The 27,961-nt window shown below is 39.1% G+C and overlaps 2 protein-coding genes across 15 annotated transcripts in view; one reads left to right on the forward strand and one right to left on the reverse strand.

Moving 5' to 3' along the window:
• IMMP2L (inner mitochondrial membrane peptidase subunit 2) overlaps positions 1–6,589 on the reverse strand; it is a 419,891-nt gene extending 413,302 nt beyond the window's left edge. For 9 of the 14 annotated variants that reach the window (XR_008437037.1, XR_008437041.1, XR_008437034.1 and 6 more), the window contains exon 1: positions 6,545–6,589. The gene's annotated coding sequence lies outside the window, so the exon portion shown is untranslated. The remainder of the gene's footprint in view (positions 1–6,544) is intronic. The other 5 variants (XR_008437032.1, XR_008437033.1, XM_053977049.1 and 2 more) reach the window with 1 other exon arrangement.
• On the forward strand, positions 6,210–27,281 carry LOC128807750 (translation initiation factor IF-2-like). Its single transcript, XM_053978317.1, has 3 exons — positions 6,210–6,740; positions 14,660–14,789; positions 25,454–27,281. Exons 1-3 carry the CDS (start codon positions 6,210–6,212, stop codon positions 25,501–25,503), a joined length of 711 nt encoding a protein of 236 aa, XP_053834292.1. The 3' UTR covers positions 25,504–27,281.
• Positions 27,282–27,961: the final 680 nt, after the last annotated feature.

Consider the following 27,961-nt stretch of genomic DNA (forward strand, 5'->3'; position numbering starts at 1 on the left):
TTATTAATAGTGATGGAGCATCTAGCAGTTAGGTTAAAACTGCTAAGACAAAATGCTTCATTCTCAGTACAGCACTTGGACAAGGCAACACCAGCAGTATTAAGCAGCTGTGGACAACACTGGAAATTAAAGTCTTGCTTTTGTGCATTACATAGCACAATATAAAAAAAAACATGGGGGCAAAAGCACCAGCAGCACCCCTACAAGCATTCAATTTGCAAAGCCACCAAAACCAACAACAGCTCATGTGCTGAAGGACTTCTCTACTTGTCCTGAATTTTCTCCTCTCCTCCCTTCTCCTCCTGGTAACAGATCAAAGCACTGGTTTCATCTTCCCTGTACACCAAAATGATGCATCCTTAATTTATAATGATGAGCTACATTCTAAACTTTTCCTGGTTCCCCACCTCCCACAGCAAAGGACACCTTTTCCCCATAACACAAACTGAGGCGGTCAGCAGAAGCCTTTCTTCCCAAAAGACAGCAAACATTTGCACACACATTTCAAGAAGAAATTATTTAAAAGAAGATTAGTTAAGAAAAACAAATTATTTATTCAAGAAGAATTGTTTAAAAACAATCCATCTATAACCTTAAGTCCTTTCATATAGTGAAACATTTTCAACACATAGGTAAATTACTACATGTCGATATCTGACTTAACAGTGCACACATTTTTGCCAGGTCTGTTTCAAAAACTTTCCCCTCTAAAAAGCACAGACAAGTAAATGCACATGCAGAGTTCCCATGCAACTGTTGACAAAATAGTTCATCACCTAACTGCCAGTAAGTGGGAAGTTTCCCCTCACTCTTTCAAGTTGTCTTGCACTGCCACAGGGGAAGGGTTGGAACACAGGCAGCAGCAAGGCAGTTTGCAGCATTACCTTCTACCAGTAACTGGACATGTGAATGGATAATCCTCAACTGATAAATACTGCTGGATTAAAATGTGCAGTGTTATTATCTTTTCTTAAACTTTGATGGTCGTAGTAGAAAAGAAGGGGAAAAAGTAATGATAAGCATTTACTGCAGTCACAAGATTTAGGGTGGTAAAGGTAGACACAAAAACAACCCTTAAAAGAAAAAAAATCTGGTTAGAGGTTTTTTTTTTTAAAAAAAAAAAAAAACAAGATAGCCGTCACTCCTGAAGATAATATTCTGCTCTTAGAGATTTCTAAAACATCTGTAGATTTTAAAAGCATCATGTTTCTGGAGTGAAATTCTGAAGTACAGTGTGGTGTCTGGGTTATGATGACAAGTTTAAATGCATGTCAGTGAGGCAAGCAAAGTATTGTTTGCTGAAAAAAATAATTTTCCTAATAGATATTTCTGGATCTCTGCCAAATTTGACACCTTGAATAAGATCAACAAATCACAACACTTAAAAGATGTGGAAAAAAAAAAAAAAAAAAAAAAAAAAAAAAACCAAATTAAAAAAAAACAGAATAAAATACTTTTCAGCACCTGGAAGTTACACTTGGTTTTGGGGAAAAAAAATTCCAGAAATAATTCAGTTGAACTGACAAACTTCAAACCAACAACCTTGAAAACTTGTTTGAAATGGAAACACAGACAAGAAAAATCCAAGATCAAAAATGCTAGCATATAGCAGGTCAAAGCATTAAGAATTTCACATTGTGCAGCTCAGAGATTAAGGCAGATGGAGCACAGCATTATCCGGACTGAAGTATTTGGTGCACAAAAGGTCCAGGGACTATAATGAGCCTCTCGTGGGTACTACAACATATGGAGCAGAGATGCTATTTAGATAGCTCTCTATGTATAAAATGTTTATTTTTTCTTACACTTGCCTGCACATTAGAAGACACTGTTTATCACACAGCCTACAGAAAATCATCAAGTAATTCAGAAAGCCCCAGGTTACAATATATTTGCAAACCTAGGTACTTAAAAATTACCCACAGAAGTATGATAGGAAAAATAGCTGTAAAAACAAGGCATTAGCAGTCATGTGCAAAGGAATTAGAATGGCCCCTGATGTGCTTCTACAAGATGACGTGAGGGAACAGGAAGGAGGGAATTACAACCTATTTGTAAAACAACTACCCCACCAAGACTGCTAAATTAGTGTGAAATTACCTGTTTGATCTCGTTCAGGAATTAGTAACTATATGATATATAGTTCAAGAATCCATTGAAACAACCAACTTCTCTGTCAATCAAAATATGCATTTTTCTATAAACCAATGACACCACACTAGAATTCAAGATATATGGTTTGAAAATAAAGAAGACTTTCAAAACAAAAAACTCTACAACACTTGAATAAGCCAAATTTTATTATGTCCTATAAAACATAAAACTGAGGACAAAAGCTCTTGTTTTAAGACTAGTCTAACTTAAAGAAGATGAGGTTATACCTGGCTTAACAACCATGATTAACAGGATACCGTTCAGTATAAGAATTTATGTGATCTTTTTAACACATTCTTCTTCTACAGTCTTTCATGATACAAGGCCAGAGCTAAATACTGCCATGCAGCCTGAGCCTAATTTCCCACTTTAGTTTTACATTTCCGTAACTTTTATATTATAGTGATTACTGTAAGGGTACAAGTATGCAGAGTTTTTAGTAGGTTGATTTAATTCACATATATTTATCCAAGTACAGGCTTGGACATGATGGTGATGAATGCCACAGAAGAATCAAAATAGTCTAGTCCATAAGTTTTCAGTTAAAATAATCAATATAGATCAGTGCATTTAAGTTTTCATTTAAAAATCCTATCTGGTTCCAAAAGGAGCTCTCACTTATCCTTCAATAAAGCCAACTCTATCCTGGTGTTATTCCACTATAGTGGTAACATGTCTATTCAATTAATGTATTTATACTCTGCACAGGTTTTACTCATCCTATTCCTCCATCATATTACTCTCCTCTCTGCCCTAGCATACAGACATAAAAGAACACCCCTCTGTTTTGAGCTTGGAAATATCTCAGGTCATGGAAACAATTGTTGTGTTACTGAAGAAGAAAATAATAACCTAATCTGCAGTTTCAGCAACTGCACACCTATGCTCTGCTTTTCTTTTTTCTTTTCTCTAAATTAGTCTTTTTGTTCTGGCACCCAGATGTTTTGCTTGCTCCAAATACAAAGCAGCAAATTTTGTTAGTTTCAACTCCATTTTCTTATGCCTTTGCTTGAATTCAAGCAATTACAATTTCCATGTAATAGCTCCCAGCCCTATGAAATACGTATAATTTTTTCCAGTATACCACAGTTAAGAAAAACAATAATAAAAATCAATTTTTCTAATCTTCTCAGTGCAGTAACATACAGAGAAGTTCCCAGAAGCAGACAAAACCAGATCAACCATAATGAGCTTGCAGCTCACAAACCAAATAGAAAAGTTTAAGCCACAACAATCATCAACATAGACAGTCACAGAATTATTGCTGGGGAAAAAAAAAAACAGTTTAATGTGGAACTGATTCTTCTTTTAATATAATATTACTATATCCCATCACTGGGATCTATGTCATGTACAAAGGCTTAGTTGATATGTTGGTTGTATCTGGAAAGCAATTCATATTGCTTATTCTTAGAAATTAATTTTGTGTTTCAAGTACACAAATTTTAGCCTAATGGACAACCTTGTATTTCTAAACAAAACATTTCACTCTTCAAATATAAGCAAAACTAGAAGAAAATACAGCTGTAGACCAAAGTTACTCTCAGCAATCAAATTAACAATTAGTTTAGGATGGCAAGTAATCAGCCATTCCTCAGCTCTGACAAGTTATTCAGGATTCCATTTTATACACACAAGCATCAAGAAAAGGAATTACAATTAAAAAACATTAATAATTGTCACAAATCATACTTTTTCCCAGCACTTAAAACTTCAGATGTAATAAAATACCTTCCAAGTACTATCACACAGGTGATTGGCAGAGTACCGGTTCTTCTAACATACAAGTTACAATATTTGGGTTCATTCATGTTCCTGCACCTTCAAAGAAACTAAAGATCATTAATATATACCATAGATAAAGGAAAGTACTGAATTACATCAATTTTTGGAACTCACTTAAGAGAGCAACATAACACATGTTCAGCTTCTTACAACTGAAAGTTCTCTGTTGCTTTCAGCCTAAGGATTCAATGCCTGCAACCAAAGTTAATTGTTTAAATTAAAGTTTCCTTTGCAAATAACTACCAGCTGCTGCTATGTTTTGCTCTCAAGTAGACTGCATAAATGAGGAGTTGCTTTGAAACTTACTGAATTTGTAAATAATATTTACAGTAAACAATAGCATAACCTTTGAGTTTCAATGAGTTTGTACATTCATCTAGTCAACTCTCTGGATTATTTCAAGCACCATAGAACTGTGATGTTAGTTGTGTTATCCAGAACCAAACTTAGGCAAAAACAAAGACTACAAAAAAAGAGAATATTCAGTTTTCAACAAAATATAGAACTTTAAGTATTCAGATAACATTCAATGAACAGCCTAAAAATAACAGCACTCAGCTTCAAACATTAATATCATCAGAAACAAACTCTTCTAAAAGGTTTTGCTTTTGGATTAAGAAGAACTAAGTCTCATATGGAACAGTGAAGTTTCTTCTAGCCTAATGGAAAGTCAAATGAATACAAAAACAAATTAATACAAGAAACAAGATTCTCAGCTATGAATCTTTAAGGCATGCCAGTACGCACTGAGTATACAAGGACAGAGTAATGACTGAAAATAATATTTATTGTGGTATTAAAAAATGATGCCAAGAGAAAGAATAGAAATAGGGAAATTGGGACTGACTCCCTGACAGAATATTCCCATGAAACCCATCAGTAAAACCTAACAAACCAACTACTTACCATCTACTGTCTGGGGATAGTAATAAACTAATATAGAAAATTATGCCTTCAAAAAATAATTGCCTTTACTTTAACAACTCATGTTTTATCCATGAACTCTAGAGGTCACTGTGGGAGCTGTTAAGAGCAGACCTCCATCATTCCCCACCATATTGATTTTGAGTCTGGGATTTGTGATAACTTCAACTGCCATGTGAGTTTCTCAGGTCTCAAGAATAAGCCAAACAACTTAATAAGCCAAGATTCCCAGAAACAGCTGAAATCTGTGGCACCCTAGTCAACTTATAAAGAGCTCACCACAAAATTACAACTGTGACAGTGAAACCATTTGAATCTTAAAATTATTGCTGGCATGCTTAAAATATTATTTTCAGGAATCTGGATATAAGCAGAATTTGTTACCATGTGTATAGTTATTAACCACCAGTTCCAGGAGAAAGTTTATTTTGGTAACAACATACAAGTTAAATAAAAGGACCTGTAATTTTAAAAGTAAATTAAATGAAAGACTCCTGAAAAATCTTCCAAATACAGTAGTTAAGAATGTTAACTTTTTTTACAAAATGCATATGTATTATTCATTTACAAAGCTGCATATTGGAAAAATCAAGTCTAATTCCAAAGTTTTCTAGAGAAAATATTTCATTTAACCTGAAAATCCTCAAGAGGTTCTGTCTTCCTAGTATATTTTGTTGACAATTTCAATTTTCTTCCTAGATGAACAGTGAACAAATATGTGTGGTATATGCTTTTAGGGGAGAAAAAGAAAATAAAAACGTAGTGGTACAAGAAAGTTATTTAGAGAGATATGTAAAGCAGCTTTGCCTATTTTGGTATCTTGGTGGGCTCAATGAATTCCAGTTCCACAGAACAAGAATGGTAATTAAAAAAAAAAATTAAAATGGAATACTGGCTAATTAAAAGATTTTACAAGATTAGAGTCTACTTGTTGTTCAGCTGCACTTTTTCTATCTAAGGTTTTTGCCAACAGCAGTCCTCATAGGACAAACAGAAGATGTGATAGAAGTTTAATAAAGCAGAAAAATACGTTAAGTGAGAACTCTATTTAGTCCAGGACCAAGCGCAGTGCTCAGCACAAGTCCCAGTTGCAGACACGATGCCGATGAACGGCAGCAGAACCCCGGAGTCGCTTCCAAGCCCACTTCCCCGCCCAAGCACCCCGCCTTCCAGCGGCAGCAGGGCACGACGCCTGCCGCACCGCCTCTGACAGGCGGAGGACGCACAGAGCAGCGGTGCTTCTCGCTGTTGACTCTGCCGCTTCTTTTTAATCCAGTCCCTTCCCACGGGAAGTAGCTATCTCGGTTATCTGAGAGGCGAAGAAGGCAGGGACCGCGCACCCGACTATGGGCGGGGAGGCAGCAGCGGGCGCCATACGCGAGCGGCGCTTCCGCCGGCCCCTCGGGGACCCGCCCCGGGGGAGGTGCCGGCGGGGGCGGGGCCAGGGGCGGGGCAGAGGCGGCACCGACTGCGGGGGCGAGCTCACGGCCGGGCCCGCCGCGCGGCGCCAGCCTGTCCCCGCCTGCCGGTCCTCGCCACCGTGCCTGGGTCCCCCTCTGCTCACGCGCGTTCCCGCTCCCTCCTCCACCAGCGAGCTCCCCGGCCCCCTCCCCGCCCCGGCTCTCCGAGCCCGCCCGGCTCCCGTGGCTCCTCCCGGCCCCCGGCCGCTCCCGCCGCTTACCCTTTGCTCGGTTCCGCGGGGGGCGGGCCGCAGCCGGCCGCATCACGTGACGCGCGGTGCTCCCGGAACGGCCGCCCCGGGCCGCCCTGAGGGGCCGCGGCTGCCGGCCCCGCGCCGCGGGTGCGGCCCGGCCGGGGCGCCTGACGGGCTCGCCTGGTGCCGCGCACAGAGCCAGATGGGCCCTGCACGGAATAAGGTACTTGGCCTGATCCTTTTTCAGCCTCTGTAGTTACCGTTTGAGTCTCCAAAAAACTGAGGATGCTGCATTGCAGTGGCTGTTTTCTTTCAGTGAGGATGGATATTCAAGTACACAAGGAGTATACTCTTGTAGCCATTTTTTGGCAATTGGACAACAATCTTTTTGGATATTCATATGTAATATTGGGAGCTCTTAATATTTCAGTACAAAGCTGTCTGTACCTTGCATATAGTGTAACCCACACAAAAGGGCAGGATTTTTTGTTCAGCCAATAACTTCCCCTAGAACACACTAGATGTGATCAGGACTGATGTCAGCCTCATCTGTATATAGAACTGGCTGTGTTATACTGTCCTCATGGATGGTGGCCAGGTTTTCCTGGCTGGTGCAGATGGATATGCTAGGGCTTGTGTTTTCATTCAGTGTTTAGTTGTTTTTATCCGTTGCCGTAACAAGTGTAGTTGCCACTATAGTCTGAAAAAGGAGGTTTTTCCACATAGCTCACATACCTTCAGGAGTCAATGGGAAAGTTCATGGAGGGAAAATCCATTACAGATTATCACACACTAACTCTGGCTTAGGGTGTTCCTAACTAGATGCTGGGAGATACTTCTACTAGTTAGGCCATTGTTGGAAACCAATGTAAGATGACACCTCTACCTGTACCTGTGCAGTGATTGATCCCTATCTCACTTTTTGTTTTCCCTTGACACATTTTAAAATAAGCATTACCTTTACAATCAAGTAAGTCTTACTAACTTTGTTGTTGGTTAAACTTTATTTAATGCATTCTTTAACACATTTGAACAGTGTACTGTCTTTAAGATTCTAGATGTAGGTTACAGTGCACTGTTTAGATAATAGAGTATTTGGCCACTGCTATCCACCATCTCCATTTTCATGTGAATATTTTACTGTGAAACCTTCACTAATTATTTACAAATATTGCTGCAAAACACAATATTGTCTTTTTAATTGTAACATAAGGGAACATCTTACAGGAATGTACCTCAATGTTTCCATGCACTTGAAGCTGACAGTATTAAATAATTTCCTGTAAAACTCTTGAGCTGAAACTTTTTTCAGATTAAAGATTTTTGCTATAAACCTCTCAAGATCAAATCATGGCTTATCAGTTCTCTTCATTTTGAAATCAGGTGTGTGCTAAGCAACTAGCAGGAAATACCCATTCTTACTCTTTATTTAGTTGTGGATAAAGTGAAATTTATCAAAGCTGATACTAAAGCTACGAACTGCAAATGATGCATTACCAATGTTTGCACCATTTAATTTTCTTTTTTTTTTTTTTTTAATAAGCATTCCTACCTCAATTGCATTGGTACCCAAAAGTAAATGACAAGGTTTTTTGCTTTCAACTCTTAACAAGGAGGTACTGAAAATGTTTTGCTGCTTCTATGCTTTGATGCATCTGTGACTGAAATAAAGAAAAATGAACCCTTTTTACCCGCCTCTTCAATTACTTTTCAGTTGAGAGTACCACTAAAACATTCTTGGCAATACACAAAACTTTTGCCTACAATATCGGTTTAAAAGACTCTCAACAGGCTCTCAAACATCAAGCTTTAAGCTAAAAACACATTTACTTCTGTTTCCTCCAGGTTAATTTCATTTTGCATTTTAAGAGTACAGAAAATCTATGGGAGATATTTAAGACCTGCTTTGAGTTAAAGTGCTCACATTTGCAAATACAACTATCTGTAGGGTATTTAAGGCATTGTTATCTTCCTCCATATAGTAAAGGATCATTCCTTTACTACATGTAAGGGAATTACATGTACCACATTCCTTTACATTCCATGTTTGAGTGGTGTTGAGTGTACTGCTCTGAGGGAGTGTGTTTTGGAGGAAGAAATCCTGGGCCAGATCCAGCTGCTTCAGAGCATAGGAAAGGTGCAGTGAGAAAAGGACACAGGATCAAAAAGTCTGATTGCTTAATGGATATTGCAGATGAACACTTCATATAGTCCAGCTGCAGCTTGAAAAACTTGTGGCCCAAGGGCAGCAATCAATGGTGTGGAACAAAAGAGGGCAATAAATCTTAAACTTGCTATTGTACTGGAAAAATATGATTGCAGCATCTTCAGTATTGCATTATTACGCATCTCCATTTCATTACATGACTAGGAACCTAACTCCTGCTACCCTTGACCATCACATATTATTCATGTTTTGCCTCATGCACACTGAAACACAGTCTGGTCAGAATAAAGTAGATTTTGCTAACAGTTGGTCAGGTAAGCCACAGAGCACTAGAGAGGTCTCTAGTGACCTCTCCATCAGGGAAAAAGAGAAGAATTAAAACACAAATTTATTCCTGAAATCCTATCATGGGTCAGTGAAAATAGTATAATCTTTGAAGGCCAGAAAATATATCAATGATATAGCAATAACTTACGATAATCAAGTTAATTATCTATTCCTCAAGGAACAGTTATTACACTCATATTTTTGCATAGGAAAGAAGAAAACAAACATGATTTGTAAAGTCAAGAGTCTGTTGTCAACATAGGTAAATTCTTGACAGGCTCATGAAAGATTTTTCAGGTCAGATTTAATAATTACAAAAAAAAAAAAAAGAAAACAATGCTATTACAAGGGAAAAAAAAAAACACGTTTGTAATAGACAGCTAAAATTCTTATAACAACATCCTAACATTCACCTCCCTGGTGTTTTGCTCACCCTTCAGTATTTTCCACAGGTCTTTAGATGGTTTGGTTTAGTGTGATGGGCGTTGTTTGTTTGCTTTGTTACCCCTGCAACTGGCTTTTCCCAACTTCCCAGGTCAGTGTATTTTTAGCTGACCAAAACAGACTTGTTTACAACCCTGAAGTTTCCAGTGTCATCTTGCGCCTCCCCCCACTCCTGTCATTCCAACACTGTAGTCCCCTGAATTGCATTATTATGATAAGGGCATAAACATTTAATTCTGCCAACTGCTTATTACCATTTATTACTATGTGTTATGATTATATAACATTACCAAAAAGTAAAACACAGAAACATAGAATACCTCAATTTGAAAGAGACCCATAAAGTCTTTGAATCCAGCTCCCCAATCCCCACAGGACTACCTAATCTAAAGCATGTGGCTAAGTTGTTTAGATGCCCCTTGAACACTGGCAGGTTTGTGGCTGTGACCACTTCCCCAGGGAGCCTGTTCCAGTGACTGACCACCCTTTCAGTGAAGAACCTTTTCCTTATGTCCAATCTGACTTCCCTTTATCCAGCTCCGTTCCATTTCCTCATGTCCTTCTGGTCACCAGTGTGGAAATCAGTACTTTAGAGAAGTCCTTCCTTATCATTATAAGAATGTTGTTACAGGTAAGCAAAGTAAAACAGTTGCAGGAATGCTAAAGCAAGCTCAACAAAGCCTGACAAGTCCAGAAGATTTGCAAAATCTGTATAAAGTCCATGTTCTGCTGCTAGCTATAGCAATAATGTATTTACTGAGCCTGAGCTACTGGTCCACATGGGTCCCTAAGTATTCAGAAATGTGAAAGTAACTCAGCCTAATATTACTTATTGCTTAATACTCTTCAACATATTTAATTTAGCATTCAATTCTTCTTCTGTAAATCCTTATCTCACTTTTAAGTGCAGAGGTTACAAAGGTTAGTACCAATATCCAAATGTAGAGCAGTCATTGTAGATTAATGATTATTAAATGCTTAGCATAAGGCAGACAAGATTTCGCTTACTATTACATGCAGTACATTCTTTCAGTATTGTCAGATTTAACAGACCTGTATTGGGTCTGTATTGAGTCAGTATATCTGTGCTGTCCTTTCTCATTACAGAAGCTTTTTTCTGAATCATTTCTCCTGTACATGCACTTTAAAGGTGTGTAATTAACTGGTTGCAAGTTGTTAGGCAGTTGCTGAAGGGTGAATGAGGTGCTGATTTGTTTTATTTATTTACATGTTTCCCATAATACACATTTTTACCCTTCATATTATTCTTTGTTTCATCAGAGTAAGAAGTGGTTTGTGAAGCCATTTGGAATTCCTCAAATTCCATTAAACATTAGTGTCCAGGGAAGCCTAAATCAAAAACATAGTAAGTGCCACCTGAACACAGCATTGCTGTCCCTGACACGAATAACCAGGTTAAGGAAGTGCTTTTTTTCTAACAACAGCAGTGCATCTGACCACTCTCAGCTTGTCGTTTAATAATATGCTAGTTTTGAATAATACTTTGTCTATTCGAGCCAGGTCTTTTAAGGTCTCATAGACAAGTATTATACCCTTGATAGCTCAGCTACCTCAGGTAGCATAAAAGTAGCAGGATGGCTCCTGTGACAGTGTTTGAAACAAAAAAGTTTTAATAAAAGGCAAAATAAAAAAGCTCTTTACAGAGAAAAACCAAGCCAGGGCAAGAGGTTCTTGCTTCTGCTAAAACCCTTCACAAAAGCGATTTACTTCTTTTGTTCTCTTCTTTTTCTAGTGAATTGCTTAGGCAGGACTTTTTGGCTTCTGTCCAATTGGGTATCCTTAAGTTTGAGGTGAAGTCTCCAAGGTCCTATGAGGTGTCTTTTAACCAAATTGAAGAGAGAAACTTCTGGGCTTTTTTCCTTTTTAAGTAGACAAAAGGTAACTTTATTACTCCGTCAACATTCCTACATTTGAAGACCTAGACAATTCAGGAACTGTATCTTGTTTATTACTCAGTCCTCCCCCACCTATTCACTTTTAACCAGAGAGAATAATTGTGTGGGGCAACCCACCTTTCAACCAAGCAGTAGGGAGAGAGACATTTTAAGACAGTTTCATTGCTGGGGTCTCACAAAGGCCCCTATTGTCTACTCTTTATCAAAGGTATCTATCCTGGAGTGTTTGTAGCCACCTTTATTTTACCATTGTTTCTAACAAACATAATAGATAGCTTCACCATGAAAAGTCCATCCCCTTATGCATGTACCTCTGAAAACCTCTCTGAAAACCTCTCTGAAAAACCCTACCCTTAATTATACTGTATTAAGTAAAATCAGCATGAGAGGTTTTCAGTGAGTGGGAGCTGAATTAGAAGTAGGGGAGCAGGCTGAGAGCTACCAAGACAGAAACAACTGAAAGAGCAGAGGCATGAGAAAATTAAACCGAGGCATGCATGGCGGAGTGTATTGAAATGGCAAATAATAGTCTGGAGGAATTGGTAGGGGACAAGTGGGGGATAAACAAGCAAAAACATAATAAAAAGTGTGGATGATTATGAAAGACAAATGACAAAACCAAAGAGCCCTTTATATTAGGCAGGAGCAATTAAGCTGTGTAATCACAAAATCCTGCTGTGACCCAACTCCTGTGCAATTACTGAATGGACACATACCCCAAGCACAGCGGTTTGAAGAGAATGGCAACAAGAGTATGTCTCTTGTTTACAACTCACCTCCCTCCCCCACCCCCTTCAGCAGCAGCTTGTGTGGTATCTTTGTTTTCTGCAGGAGAGCCGGGTAAGCAGAACTTCCCTGCAAGCAAACCCAAGGCCAGAGGGGCACCTGTAATTAGTTCCTAGTCAGCACCATTAGTTCCTAGTGGCACCATCAAATCATTCTTGAAAGGTTTTCTTTAGTAATGCTACACATAACTTTATTCAATTTTTTCCATCTATTGTTACTTTAGAAAGTAGAATACATTCTTTACTAATACATTTAAAACAAGTATGTGACACAATGCTACAGGAGAGTAGTGGGTGTCACTGCTAGGGGCAATTGGCATCTCCCTTTCCCTCTATTTAGTATGTATTTTGAGAACCTTATTACAGGTTGTTAGGTCACCATGTTCTGAGCACATCTTGCTTGCTAAAGCAATTTTTACTTCTAATAGTATAGCCTAGGCTGAGTTAAAATGTTTTCTAAATTACATCAGCACCATCTGAATCCAGAATCTCCAAAGAACAACTAGCTGCAGTCTTTTTGAAAACTCCCATGGGAAAAATTCCTTCCAAACACATGAAATTAGAGCCAATAAATGACTAAGGCATCAGATGCAGAATTGAGACACTTAAATCCAGAATTATGGTCCAAACATTGCTGCTCAGCTGTTGTATAACCTTGTGGATAATTCCTCATTTGACCTACTAGTTCTTTGTGAAATCCTTTTTTCCTGCAAGATACACTTGCATATACCTAAATCAGAGCACTGACTGGACAAGGCTTTTAAATCTGATATGAATTACCAGAGCATGACTTACACTTATCCCAAAGAATCAAGATTGTCAAAACATCTAACTTGCTTTAAAATACCAGCATTTAGTATACAAGCACCAGTGTAGTTAGTGAAGTCTGTAGGGAAACGAATTTTGATCCCAGTTTCTTTGCTGAAATCTTTGGTTTCTTTCTGAAGCTCAGGAGTTTCTAGGGTTAATCCATACATCCCAGATTGACTCCATGTACAAGAGAGATATTGACTGCTGTTGCTAAGATGTAAAAGAAAATTACAGTAACTTAATACTGTAATTTAAACAGCTCCTTCTTCTTTCAGAGTGTTCAATGCCTATTCTAAAATTTCCTGCTGGACCTCAAGGGTTGAAGACAAAACAAGTCATTTCCGAAACCTGATCAGGTTGGCATAAAGTTTAGCTGTGGTACATTGTAGGAGACAATTCTCAACTGTATAGCTTAATTTCACACCTCTCATTCATATTCATGTTGTTTGGATAGAAATTTTGAGTCATTAGGGACCTCTTTTGTAAAATACTCAGTCTGAAGGTTAATGAGTTTATATGAGGATACTTGAGATAACAATGATTGTATGACTGAGTGGAACTGAGTTGCTTCTTGCCATCTATTCTCTCAGTATCTCTACACACACACACACACACACATATATATATATATATATTTACCAGTAACATTTATGGGTGTAATTTACCCAGCCATTCATCTGTTTGACCACTTCTGTCCACACAACACATCTCGGTCTGTCCATTCTGTTGGAGTTCTGTACCTTGGACAGATAAACTCCTTTGTGCCAGCCCCACCTAAGGTACAGGACAGCAACAAGCAAAGAAGACATAACAGAGTTATGGCTTTGGCTCACTTGTCACTCTCTGTCTGCTGGTCACACCAGTAAAACACACTGTAGTTTTCAGGGGCACATAAATTAGTCAAATCTAATGTAGCTATTTTTTACTACAGTGCATTTCAGTTCCCATCAGTTGACCTTGGAGCCACTTACTTGAGACCTGATGTAAGATTTTTCTTTCAATGAGAAAAGATCTCTTTTTCATTGCATACTGGATCATTTTAAAACATTTTATAGACTCATTTTTTCAAGCCTTAATCTTGACATTCCTGCATGAACCACTAAAGCTGAAACTCACAAAAACCAGCCTCATCAGGAGCTAAAAATATGAAATTTAATGGCAGTAATTAGGGAAAGCAATGGAAATTACTCTATGGCTTTTCCCAGACTTCAGTTACATGTATGCATATATCCTCTTGCCCAAAGGCTTTGCAGCACAGGTGTTTGGGTCTCTCATTAAAATGAATCTCAGTGATAAAATCCCCTTAAAAACTGTCAAGTTTTTAATTTGCTTGTATTTGTACATTCACAAGTAAGCTTACAGGGCTCATTTTCTTTTGCAAAACTCATCTCAGATGTCCATTAAAGTTCATACATATTGAAATTGTTAAGGCTTGGCAAAAAAGAATTTGGAATTTGAAAATCAAAATATTATCGTCTGCATATAATGTCTACTGGTTAGCATCTTAGAAAACTGTGAAAATGTGTTCCACTATGGCCAGGTGAATTCTTCATCAAACCTGTCAATAAAAGGATATATATCCCTTGCAGAGAAACAAATGTTGTAATATATTCTGGGTTTATATACTTAGGGCTAAGTCTAGTACCAACTACAAGTACCTGGCCTTTATGTTTCTGCCTTGCCTCCTTCCCAGCCACAGGAATGCATTGGCCTGATGGATCAACCCAGGGGCAGCTGGTCCTCAGAGTGGGCACTCAGAGCTGCTTGGTTTCTTCAGCCAATACTAAAGCTGCAGGACAGCAGCCATTGGAGAAGCACCATTGGTAAGGCTTGTGTGCCTCAGTGAACTCAGGTAAAAGAGTCCCAAGTGCTGTGCCAAATTCTGCACCGAGGACAGGCACCTGCATTAGCTCTTTTAATGAGCTGTGTGTTGTGGTACTTTACTGCTGGTGGTTATACAGGCGATGTCTTCTTCACTGAAATGTTCAGCTAGGGAGATAAACAAGTTGTGAGAGCTACTCTCTGACTCTGCTTCAGCAGGCAACTTTTAAATGAAGAATGAAATTATCTAGGCAGAATGCAGCAGGTATGTAATCACAGTGTCCTGCTCCCCCCAGAAACATATTAATTGAATTATGCTGTGTTTGACAATACAGCAAACTGCTGATTGTGTCACCTAAATGGAGAGAGCTGTACAAGGGCTGTTTTACCCTGTGCTGGGAACCTGTTAAGGAGAGCATTTTCATGTGCTGGGGAAGCTGTAGATGACAGAGTGCAGCAGAGTTTTTTCCAATGAGAGCAACCAGCACACCACACATACAACAACTGAGACAAAACAAGATGTGACAAGGAAGAACAAATGCACATCTTCATTCTGTTGGGTTTGATATTCATATGGGTTTAACTGGAAATCTGTGTCCCAGGGTCACCAACTAATATTTGCCACATTTAAAGTATATTACGTACAACATTAATACATACCTACTAACCTCAACATAATTAACAGTACATAATATTTAACATAAAAATTGGGAAGGGACTACTACTGCAGGTTTGCCCCAACTTGTGATATGGTCTCCACAGCCTTAACAGCATTATGATAGTCTCAACAATGGTCAAAGAAACTGCATATGGATGGACCCCAGACCAGCTGAGTGCTTTAACTATGTGAAAGAGGAGGTACTGCCTCTCCTGGTCACATTTGGTTGGTGTCTCCCTTCTAGGAGGTATGCCATGGGAGCTATTAGGTTGAGCACTGCAGACCTGCATGTGAGCTAAATGCTAAGCTACTTATATAGTGCTGACACAACACACCTTGGCCACAGAAGTCTGAAAACCTAGAGAATGCTAAATGCAAAAGTATATGTTCATACAGACTTTTAAGTATGTACAAAAAGAAGAGTGAGATCAGGCCTTGTACTTTTGGATGTCTTATTTGAAAACTTTCAATGACTACATATACCAGATGCCAGTAGAATACATATATCCCTTCAAATGTATTGCATTCAATATAGCATGTATAATTCAATTGCTCTCTCCAGGTTAGATTGTTCTGTTCCAAATTGCAGTGCTGTAAATACAAGTGCACTGAATCTGCTTGTCAAACCTCTTTTTTAAAATCAGATCGAGATGACTGACCCCAGTTTTGTAACTAAGCCACAGCATGAACTATTTCTTCTAAAGAAGTAGTTTGCATAAGGAATGCATAATTTTACAGATTTTCCAGGTGCCATAGACCTAGATTTTAAGAAGGGGAAAATGCCAACCTCTGAAACATTAAATGTGAACTTTAAAGCTTATAACATACAGTAAAATATTTATTCTTAAAAAAGAATAGTGCATGTCTTGTGGCTTAAAATAATTTGCAAACACTAAAAAATCAAAAGCCTAGAAAAACATATCTTCCATAAATACCACTACAGATTTTCAAAGTACCATGAATATTTTGTGCAGTTAGTATAATAACGATAAAGCATCTTTATACATCTTGGTTGAAAAGTGACACAAATCAAGTGAGACACTTGTTTTGTGTCAGGTATGAAATACGTTTTCATATCATGCACAGAGATCAAAGCATGAACTAAGATTAAATATCAGAATAAAATTCCTGTATTTTCTGGATAACACTGTAAAGCATATGCACTGAGCCCCATTACACCTTCAATTGGGAGACTCTAAAATATAAGCGACCAGCTCTGCTAGGGAAAATTCTGTGTGAGAGGACAAAATATATATTAAAGGTAATAATTCTAAAATGTTGGTATTGTAGGGATTAGAATATATAGGTTTGAAACTTTGTGGATGTGGTTTTTTGGGTTGGGCTTTTTCATCTCTTTCTTTGTAGATTGGTGTTGTATTGCATTGCATGGGAATGTAAGTTTTCTTCTATTTGGGACTGAAGAGGTAAAAGACTACTTATTTGGTTCTTCCAAACTGGAAATAAGTACTCTGAAATTTGTGGAACAGAATCCAGATGAATCCAAACTTCTGCTTTGACAAAGCTACTCTGATAATCATTCAATGACATAAACCAGATTTTTCCAGTAATGTTGTGTGTAATATTCACTTGTAATTTATTGAATTTGATGAATTTAGTACACTAATTGTGCTTTTAGACTTATCAATTTACTTAAGGTTTTACATTTGATGGGCTTTTTCCAAACACATGAGAAATGTGTAGATTATTACATGCCACATTGATCTCATTTATTTCTGACAGCTTAGAAAGAATGTGAATTCCTTTATTTTGTTTTTTTTTTCCTAATTGTATGCTGTATATTAGCAAGTGTTTTTAAAATTCTAATATATAGCATCACTTGATTTCAAAACACATTACAGAAGTACAACACAACTATGTAGTAATTGCAATTTTATGCTTCAATTCTCTACCATATCCAAGCATCTCAAGATTAGTTTATTGAAGATGATTGCCTCTGAACTATCTGATTGCAGATGGCTTACAGAGCTCTCACTTTCACCCCAAGTATTTACCTGATCATATACACTTTTTTTCATACTCTTGTTAGATACAGTAATCTTGCAGGAAGGAGCTTAAATAAAATTATGTTGGTTGTAATCTGCCTAAAGCAAAAATATTTTAGTCTTGAAGTTCAAATACTTTTGTTCCATTCTATGAAGAATTCCAATTATACACAGAACTTAGTGGGTATTCCCAATTACATAATGCATAAGTCCACCCAAAACCCCTCTTATTAATAAACCACTATATTTAAAACAGTCTTTAGTCTGAAGAGACAAACCAAAGCAAAAGGTGAGAACATAAGTACTGGAAAACATAACTTAAAATTTATTTTTTATTAGATAATTTTATAAGGTCATTAAAATCATAATCATCTATTCTTTGACACATTCTCTTAATACCTTCATTATCCACCACCAGTCTGCTATTTATTCTGAACATATTTAGAAAAAATTAGAAAATAGTCTCTTTGCAATTAATTTGTGCAAAAACATATCCCTTTTGAAGAACTCAACATCTTTTTGAACTGAATATTACCTGCAGTATTTTTATTTGGGTGCTGAGGACTCATACAGCAATGTAATCAATAACCTATTTATTAAGAGCAGCCTCCACTGTGGAGTCGATATTTCTGATACGTTGTTTATTCACCTTTTTTCTGACTCTACTATGCCATGATTTCCAGCTGGAAATATGCTTAAGGGTGAGAGCCTGCCCTTTTCCTTGCATAGTGCTGTCCTAAAGCATCATTTAATAGGCACTTAGTGAAATGCAGGCAAAGCAGGTGAGGCAGAGTGTTCAGTCTTCCCGAGTGCTGTATGACCTTGTCAATATGTTGCTCTACAGGCAGAGAGTACAAAACACCTACAGAAGACCTGAGAAGGAGCCACAGCAGATAAAAATAAAAACAACTGCAGCAATATCCTTTATGAAGTGCTGCTGACTGAGTTGCAGCCAGGCTGAGGATTCAGCAGTGAGATTAAAAAACTGTCATTTTCTGTCATTATTAAGTAAATTGCTTTTAGTGCTGCTAAACACATTATACAAGGACAGCATGGCATGATGTTTTCTTGCCCTTAAAACCCTGCCTGACTGAAAAGACTCGCACTCATTACAAGGCACCACTTCTAAACTGGCTCCTCAAAAGAAGGATGGGGAGGCAGGCAAAATTAGCCTGCTGGGGAGCGTGGTGCCCAGAGGCACCCTGGCCATGCGCTCAGGAAAGAACCCAGAGCGGATGAGACGGGAGCTGCTCGAGCGCCTCCAGCCCGGTCACAGCAGCCTGGGCCGTGCCCTGGGGCGAGCCGCCAGCCGCCTCACAAGCCAGGAGCCACCTGCACTTGTGCTATACCTGTGCCTGTTGCAGCGTAAGTCACAGCATATATTGCAGTTGAGACGGCCATGATACACAGAGTATCCCCATATAGAGCAACACTATGCCACATCAGAAGGCTTCAAGCATCTACTCTTTATTGTTCTTCAGTCCAGTCTTTTATACCCTTCATCTTACATGCCTTAGACCTGTGTGCCCTCTGTACCCTTTTGTGATTGGTTAGTGCACCTCGGCACTCCATGGCCCTTTACCTTCAATAATGGTCACCCGTCCTGCACAGCTGTAGCCCATTAGAGATGAGGTTCAGCTGCAGCCCTATTCCCAATTACCACAAACTGTCTGCCTATATATGCCTGTGCCTGTGCCTTTACCATGCCTGTGCTGTGCCTGATGCCTCTACTGAGCCTGTACTGCTGCCATGCCTGTGCCGGGCTATATGTGACACCCCTGGTAAATCCCCACGTGTGCCACCGGCCATTGTGGCGCTGCACGTTCTGTTGGTGCTCCGAGCTGCCGAACCCGCTCCGGGAGCAGCCACGTGTCCCGCGCTGGGAGCACCGCGCGTCCCTGCTGCCGTCTTGGAGGATCCAGGCCGCCACCACTGCGTGGGGCAACCTTGTCTGCCTTGTGTGAAGTGCCTGTCCTCATCCTCTTTGCTTCCCTTGTCCTGGTCCTTGCCCTCATCCTCATGCTCATCCACACCCAGGGCCCGGCAGCCCTCCAGGTGCTTCCTGCTGCTAGCCACCCCCAGCAGGCCATGTCATGGCACAGGCAGCAGCAGCGAGTCAGTGGAGCTGTTCAGCAGTAAGCGGTGGCAGCTGCCAGGCGGCAGCAGCCCTTCAGGGCAGCCCTGTACTGCCACCATTGATGCCTCGGAGCTCAGTGATGTTATAGGTAAAAATTGACCCAGACAAATTAAAAAGAAAAAAAAAACAACTTTTATTATACTGATCAAATTCTATCTGAGCCAGCCACAAAGAAAAGGACAGTGCCGAGCCGGGGATCGGCACTGGGTGAGACACAGGTCTGACTGCTCTAGCAGAGGGTCTCCTATGCTTCACACCATCCGTCCTGCATGAGCAGTTTATTTTGCTTGAGGCCAGGATTTCAGCGATCTGCCTTTTCTTTCCATTCAAAGTCCCACATATTAATAGTCTCTTTTCTCTGCGCCAGGTTGAACAATTCGAGGTCGGGGGAAGCGATGTACATCGGTGATTGAGTTACGGAGGTTCCAGTGATCCCAATCTCCTTGGGTAGTTGTCGGGATGATCATCGCTTGGGAGGTCCTAGATCATCCCGAGAAACGGCCCATGTCCGAGCGAGCCACATGTATTAACTTGCAAATGAAGCCTTATTGGCAATGGTTTCAACATAAGTGAGGCAACCCCCTTGCCCTGGCTCACTTGCTTTGTGTCTATATTTTAATAATATAGAACTTATACCCATATATCACTTCATAGGCATGAATTATACATATTACACATAACAGTGAGGAGGTCCAGGGCAGGCTGCAACAGCGCAGCTGCCTGCGGCGACCAGGCCTGGCTGAGGCGGTGGTGCTGGTACCTGAAGAGACTGGGACAAGCTGGATGAGACATGTTTTAAAGCATGTTCATACTGTGCTGTGTGCTGCTGGTTGACTGGTGGAGCAGCAGAACAGAAAGTCCATTTTGGCATCTGGCATAGCAGCAGGTGCCAACAATTCCGATGGCACAGGGGGGTGAGGGGGCTGGTCTTCAAAAGGGGCAAGACAGAGTAGCTGGGGAATTGCCCTGGAAGTCCAGCACAGCAGCCTTGGAGCGATCATCAGACTTCCAGTGGTTCCCACCCACTCGGGTTGGGACCTGGCCGCACTGTGAGCCTCCGTTCAGGAATGCTGCATGGATAACTACATAAAAGGTTAAGTTATAGTTTGAAACTTGTCAGCATTATGTCAACAATAAATTCATAATATGGTTTAAATGAAGTTTTTTCTCTAGTTCAGGTAGACTACTGTCTCTTGACTTTTTTTTTTTGTAGAGATCAAGGTAGAAATCAGGAATAAACCTGTGGTTTATAGGGCAAATTTGTATAATATAGCTGCAATATTTTTCACTTTTGTATAATCACATATGTATAATCTAATTTCTAGAACAAAGTGTTACAACACACAGAGCTAGACCAAAACAGCAAACTCGACAGATGTTTTGTCAGCCCATCATACCTTCACAGAACAGCTTTCCATTCTGTCAGCAGCCACAGCTTTGGTTCCTTTTGTCACCCAACCAAAGCAACTCACCTCAGCAATTATCATTTGCTGATTAGTTTCAGTTACACAATCATAGCTGAAATTTTGGCAGCCTGTTCTGGAACAGATCTATTAACGATGATCAATTATGACCAGGTGGACTTTCTGACAGTTTTTTTTTTTTTTATTGTTGCTTGACAATATATGGGAAGTTCTCCTATTAGATAAATGCAGTTAATGATCTGACCCTGCCATCTGCTGTCATTTCTGCTGTTGCTTCCATGGTTTAGTGCCTGCTCAGAGTCTCCCAGGTCACTCCCTCTCCTTCGGCTCAGCATGGAATACAAATCTTTCTAATGAGCCCACACAGTGTTGAGGATTTGTCATTCATGCTGTGCCTGGTTTCATGTAGCACAACTGCTGAAAGCTTCACTTGCAAGATGGGCTGGTGTTATCTTCAGTAAAAATAGCACTGAACCAGAAAAGGCTCACTGAGAAAATTTGCAAAATCCACCAAGTTTCCCTGTTATCAAGATAAATAAGTGTAGAGTTGGTAAGAATGATAAATAGCAATTTTGTCTTTCAGTTCAGCATTTTGATTGTTTCTGTGTACTTTACACAGCTGCAGCTGTTGCAGGTAAGACAATTGTGTGCAATACTGTGACAGCTAGTTATGATACTCAATGTACCACAAGTACATCTCTGCTGCAGCAATACAGACACCAAAGAGAGGGCAGCATTCCATGGTGCCCACCCATGCCCATACTTCACCATGCCTGAGGCACATACAGAAATACACTTCCCACAGCAAAATGGAACTCACCCATTTTTTGTCCTTGTGCATGGCTGTGAGGAGCCCACAGTGAACTGAATTTTAGTCTTTGAAGGTATGAGTTCAATAGCTACCTAGAGAACATAGATGTTCTTCTCTAAACATGGAAACAGAATGGCCCGAGTTGGAAGGGACCATAATTGCCTGGTTTCAACCTCCCATGCTGTGTGCAGGGACACCTTCCACTAGATCACAGTGCTCTAAGCCACATCCAACCTGGTCTTGAACATTTCCAGGGATGGAACATCCACAAATTCTCTGAGCAACCTGTTCCAGTGCCTCACCACCCTCACAGAAAGAATTTCTTCCTCACATGTAATCTAAACCTACTCTTTTTCAGCTGGAAGCCATTGCCCCTTATCCATGACCACCTCTGGTAGTGCACTGACCAGTCTTTTTTGTATTATTTCTGCTGTTCTACCCTGTCACAGGACTGAAGAAAAACAAACAAAACCCTGAAAACCATTTTCTTTGGGTACATGACAAATACCGTAATTCAAGTCTACACAAACACCAGAGAAAAACTATTTCCCAGCATTATTTCACACAGAGGGAAAAACCCAGTAAAAGCATGTGGTGAAAATACAGTACTTCTCAAAATGCAGCAAAGATTCCAGAAGTCAAAATTGATCTTTATGGCTTGAAAACCAATTTTCTCTCTTTTTTTCTCCCTGCTTGCTCCCCTGTAGCCCCTGTCTGCATGTTCAAAGTAGCAGGTTATGACTTGCTTTGATTTTACTTGCTTATCATCATGCAGCTCAGGTTTTACAGCTATAAAAAGTCCACTGAATTATAGCTTCAGGGGGATTGACAAGATGTGCTTCAGTTCTGAGACAGAACTTGGAGTGGGAACTGTAGATGCAGGAAAACTCTCCTTGGCAACATAAAAAGCCTCTGTCCAGTGTGCACAATCTTCCCTTGCTGAACTTAATGGCCTGAGAAGAGCATAGCACAGTAATATTTTGTTGCTTCAACTCCTAATACACTACCTGAAAAAAAAGTTGAGTTTATTGATATGTTTTGTTCCTTGTAAAGTGTTTTGTGTTCATGTTAGAAAGTTTTATTTTTTTCAGATGGGACCAAATTCATTAGGTACCAGCTGCTTTCACCCAACTCCTCTTGGACACATGCCATTTCTAAAACTTTGGTATGAATCTTCAGATTAATTCTACTGGGTGTTTTATCATATCCTTAGATTTACCACAGCACTGTACTTACAAAGGTGAACTGAATATCTCAAAAAAGAAGCACAGAGATCAAGCTGCATCAGACTCTGCTCTAGCACACCTGCAGCAAGCCCTCCTCTCACAACACATGGCAAAAAGAGACTGGCATGGGAGTTCAGATGGACAGCTGGCTCTCCAGGGCATATTCAGAGTATAAGGGCAAATCATTGAACAAGTTACATCCCTCAAATGTAACGTGGCCCAAAGACTCAGATGAATGGTCTCTCAAATAAATTTAGGCTCAAAGTGTAGATTCAGCATTCTTCCCTGCCCCTACCCATGCTCAGCAACCCTAAAATAAAACTTATACCCTCCTCCCACCCTGTCTGTCTACCTGGCATTACTTTCTCCATGAAAAGACCAGGACATAAGGCAAAGGCTTCCCATTTATAGGACATGCTGGGACTGAGCCTTCACCTTTAGCAAAGCCTGTTGGACATAACCTACATCCCACCTCCTGATTTTAATAAATTAGTTTAGTCCCTGTCCTTGAGCTATTGCTCTATCTGTGAGCACAAACTCCTACGGGAACAGCTTTATGGATAAACTTACCCCTCAGCTTTTGTTCCCAAAGCCCTTGCTTATAAGTTTCCCCTGGGAACAGTTGCTGTGCTGCATCCCATTCAGGCTGTGCTTTTGAAATATTCCCTGCAGGAAAGGCAGAAGTAGCTCCTTGCTGATGGTCTTTCTTTTGAAAAGCAAGAGGAAACACTTCAAGGGAAGTCAGTGAGGTCAACAAAAACTAGCAGCGATAGTAGTCTCTCACACATAAGCAAGAATGTAATGCAGAGAGCTCTTCTGCAGAATTTTCCAGAAGTAAAATAAATTGGAATACAGAAGTGGACATAGTTCCCATAGCAAATCAATGATGTAAAACATTTAAATATTTAAAAAAAATTTCAGCAGCTTATGAGCTATCAGAGAAGCTATTTAGTATGAAATTCTGACATTCATTTGCTCCCTAAAATACTGAGATGTTAATTGCAAAATGCACTGCATCAGTTACACACCATGGGTTAAGAAAGTAACTGTTTAACAGGGAAATATTTGAATATTTTGTAGGGCTTTGCTATTTAGAAACTCTTTGCCTTTGCAACTCAAGACAGTCAGTCTTCTCTACCCTCTGGTTAGCCACAGCAAAAGAAAAAGAAACCCACCGCAACGCCTTTGTAAAATGAAAACACACTCTGTTTTGTCAGGACTTACAGTTTCCCTTTCATTCCCTTCAGCTCAACCAGTAGTTAAGTGGGTATAGCATCATGCTATGAAATAGCCTAAAGAAATGTACTCGATGCTTCAGTTTCAGGTAACATTTCAGTTTTTCCCACCATGTCTCCTGGCTGAGTCAAAACACACTTGGATTAATTGTCGGCCATCAAGGGTATTCCCTAAGTTTTATTTGCACCTTTTTTTTTCCAACTGTTGACCTCCTTCTAATAGTCTTCCTGGGATGAATATCAGTATATCAGTCAATTAAAGAGGAGATCTGAACTGTGTCCTTAACACAAGTTCCAACCTAGGTAAGTTTGCCCAGCTGTGCCTGGAAGGTTGCATCCCCACTGAAGTCTGACAGCCCTCAGCCTGTCAAAACAGACACACCAAGTTCCTTACTGAGCAATCATTAAAAAAAAAAATAAAAAAATTAAAGTTCTTTCCTCAGCAGCCTTATATTACCACCCAGGACGAGTCCTTTACCTGGTGCTTATTGCACACATGAGATATGCAGCTCTAAACCTTTCCTATTCCTGAGGTTTGAATAGTTTAGCTGTTTAATTCCCAATAGCTTTTTTGTTAATGTTATCCAAACTAATCATTCTAGTTTCTTCTATGAAGTGTATGTCAAAAGCTGAATTAAAATGTCAAAGAGAAGGTAAAGACAAATTAATATGAAAAGGGCTTTCTCCCACAGAATCTAGTTCAAGGTCAGAATCTCAAGAGATTCAGTAGCAACCATCCTTCCACAATATCCCACCAGATAGGACTTTGCCCTTTGGCCAGCATACGTCAGGGCTCTGCCTGAATCATCAGAAATTCCAGCAACCAGCAGAGTTCTGGAGCAAAGATCTGAATCTGTCAGCACCTGGGTTTACTGAGGCAATGCTGCTACATGCTTCACTGACCACAGTTACATTCAAAACATGCTTTTCATCATTTATACTTCAGGCACTGACTCCTGCCCATTGGTATGTTTTTGCTCTGTCACTGTTCTTTTTGCAGGTGCTGTTGGACAATCAGTGAAGAGGAAGAATGGTCAGGCAGGTGGGCAAGGTGCCACTTTCATATGAAAGAAGATTTTCACTATACCCTGCTCCATCTGAGCAGGGTCATAACTGCCCTGCCCTGAAACCTTTACTAAGAGGGGTAACTTCAGCTTTTGTGCTTCTTTCAGGGCACAGCAATTGGCCTGACACAGGATCTGACTTAGGACATCATAACTGAGCTCACTCACACTACAGAGCTATTACGCCATCATGAGAACCAGTCTAAATTGTGTCATTTTGAAGCCAGCCAGCCAAGTTTGAGGATGTTTCTCTGGCATCCCAGAGACTGCAGCATCTCAAATACAGTATTTGAATACAATATCATGTCACCTATTACGTATATATTGGCTAATATTTAAGCTATTGAGAAGAGCAACTTGTTCCCATTGGTCTTCCTGTATGAGCTTCTGAATTACTCACCATCATCCGGAAAGTGGTAAAATTATGTTTATGACTACTACATAAAATTCAAACAAGACCTTTATTTACATTAGGTTTTCAAGCAGTGGGTGTTGCAACATACATAACAAAATTTCATACTACATTTTTTATAGGTAATCAGGTTGAAAAACTGATCTACAGAATCAATTTATCAAAACTGGCTAAACAGAAAATGTGTTAACTCTGCTTGAGAGTACTCTGTCAATTTTATATCATTTTCTATCGTTCAGAGTATTTCTGATGTCCTGGTTATAAAAACAGAATGCTCATGCAGGTTAATTTACCATGAACTCTCTAGTAAATTTTATGTTCTTCACTTGTTCAGAAGAGCATATCAATACTCTTCCCACCGTGTCTCACAAAGCAATTACGAGTCCAAATAGGGAGAAAACTCAATCAGGAGATTTAAAAAAAAAAAAAAAAAATTAGCAAGACAAGGAGTCAGAACTTTCATTCTGTGGCTAACTGAATTAGAATCTCTCATTCTGTAGAAAACAAGTTGTACTGTAAAGATTAAGCAAGTTCTTTTATTTCATACTAACATTATGCAGCAACCAATATGAGTGTCTAGGTAAACAGAGACTTTGTGAAATGTTTTGCTGCAAAGCTGACCAGTAATGCACACAAATGATAAATTCATCAACTCTGCTTATTGCCAGAAATGAAAAAAAAAGGCTTCAAGAGCAAATAACACTGATTCATACTGTACTGTGCTCAAGCACTAGTCAACAAAATCTATTAAATTACATGGGTGGAAAAAAAAATCAGAGCAGCTTTGTTATCTTACTTGTGACACCTTATTTAAATTTCAGGCATTACTTCTTTTTATCAGCATAAATATGTAGCCTTCTACAGGTTTTATGATGTGGTTACAGGCATAAAAATGTTATAGTAGAAAGCAAAAGCTAGTTCAAGGAATTCCAGACTTTGAAATCAGCAAGATACAAAGCTAAAATTCATATGTTCCTTTTCAAGTTATGAATACTTTCACTAAAACATAAATATTTTAACATATATTATTTTTTCTGACATTCAAAATTGTAAAGTCAATATGGCAGAATTATTGTTAAAAGCACATATTTACAAATAATCTTATTTTCATACATAAAGTATTTGGCATAATTATAACAATCTTACTGCATACACAACTGTTTGCTTCTTTTTCACATAATGATACACTCCTTATTAAAATTTACCAATTATGTACAAAAATACTTGAACATTTATTATAGAAAACTTCTATAACTACTGTCAACAGCTTGTAACTGCTGAAGGTTTAATTGAGAGAATATAAAAAAGTGGTCACTTTCTTCCAGTTAAACTATCAACAAATCAAACACAGCTAAGATCAACGTGAGCTTCCCAACAAAAGAGGGAGAATATTTTTAACAATATGATTTAAAATGCAGTTCACACATCTGTTCCCAACACATTTAAACAGTCAATAAAAGAAAGAGGATAAAAAACATACATACAGAAGGTGCTTTTTTTTTCTTTTTCTTCCACATTCCTATGTCTTGGCATTAGCTTTCCAGAGCTCTTCAGATGCCAGTCACTAAAATACAACCTAAGGCCAAACACCATTCTCAACAATAAAGATGATGGCAAAGCAAATAAAAAGCTTGGCTCCAATGGCACATACACATCCAATGATCTGTTCAGAATTTTTGCTAAATTTTTACAAAATTATTAATGACCTTTGCAATTAGCTTTTGAAATATATGGATTGTAAACTAGTAATTTGTATTTTTAAAAATTGGCTCGTTTAGTGAATTGCCTTGATAATAGTCAATACTGACTCTTGTACAAAAGTTAAATGAACAATTGAGTTGTACCTATTTCATACACAGATTGTATTTTAGGCTGAACTTTCAAGAACAGAGAATGAATGCAGAGAGCATTCACTAGAAAACTCCTAGCTTTAAAAAAAAAAACCCAAAATCAAAAAAACAACAACAAAAAAATACATTAACTGGAAGAATAAAAGTAAATTGCACCTCAAAAAGAAAAAGGATGTGTCAGGTACATACACGAATGGCACAAAACCTTTTCAGGATTCACCAGAATGGTGCTGTATGCTGAATGAAATACAGGTCTTTTTCCACTTAAAAATAACATAAGTCAAGTGTGTGTTTCAAAAATTCCAAACCACATTCTTACAACAGTCCTCTGCTGTATAACTTGCATTTTATCTC

This window comes from Vidua macroura, chromosome 5 (genome assembly GCF_024509145.1).
Source record: "Vidua macroura isolate BioBank_ID:100142 chromosome 5, ASM2450914v1, whole genome shotgun sequence".
NCBI lineage: Eukaryota > Metazoa > Chordata > Aves > Passeriformes > Viduidae > Vidua > Vidua macroura.

What these genes read in the sequence shown, in the direction of transcription:
- LOC128807750 (XM_053978317.1), top strand. Translation starts at nt 6,210, where the DNA reads ATGGGCGGGGAGGCAGCAGCGGGCGCCATACGCGAGCGGCGCTTCCGC. An exon ending in TGGGCCCTGCACGGAATAAG is followed by an intron (nt 6,741 to 14,659) that starts GTACTTGGCCTG and finishes CCTCCTTCCCAG; the next exon opens with CCACAGGAATGCATTGGCCT. An exon ending in CCATTGGAGAAGCACCATTG is followed by an intron (nt 14,790 to 25,453) that starts GTAAGGCTTGTG and finishes TGCTTCTTTCAG; the next exon opens with GGCACAGCAATTGGCCTGAC.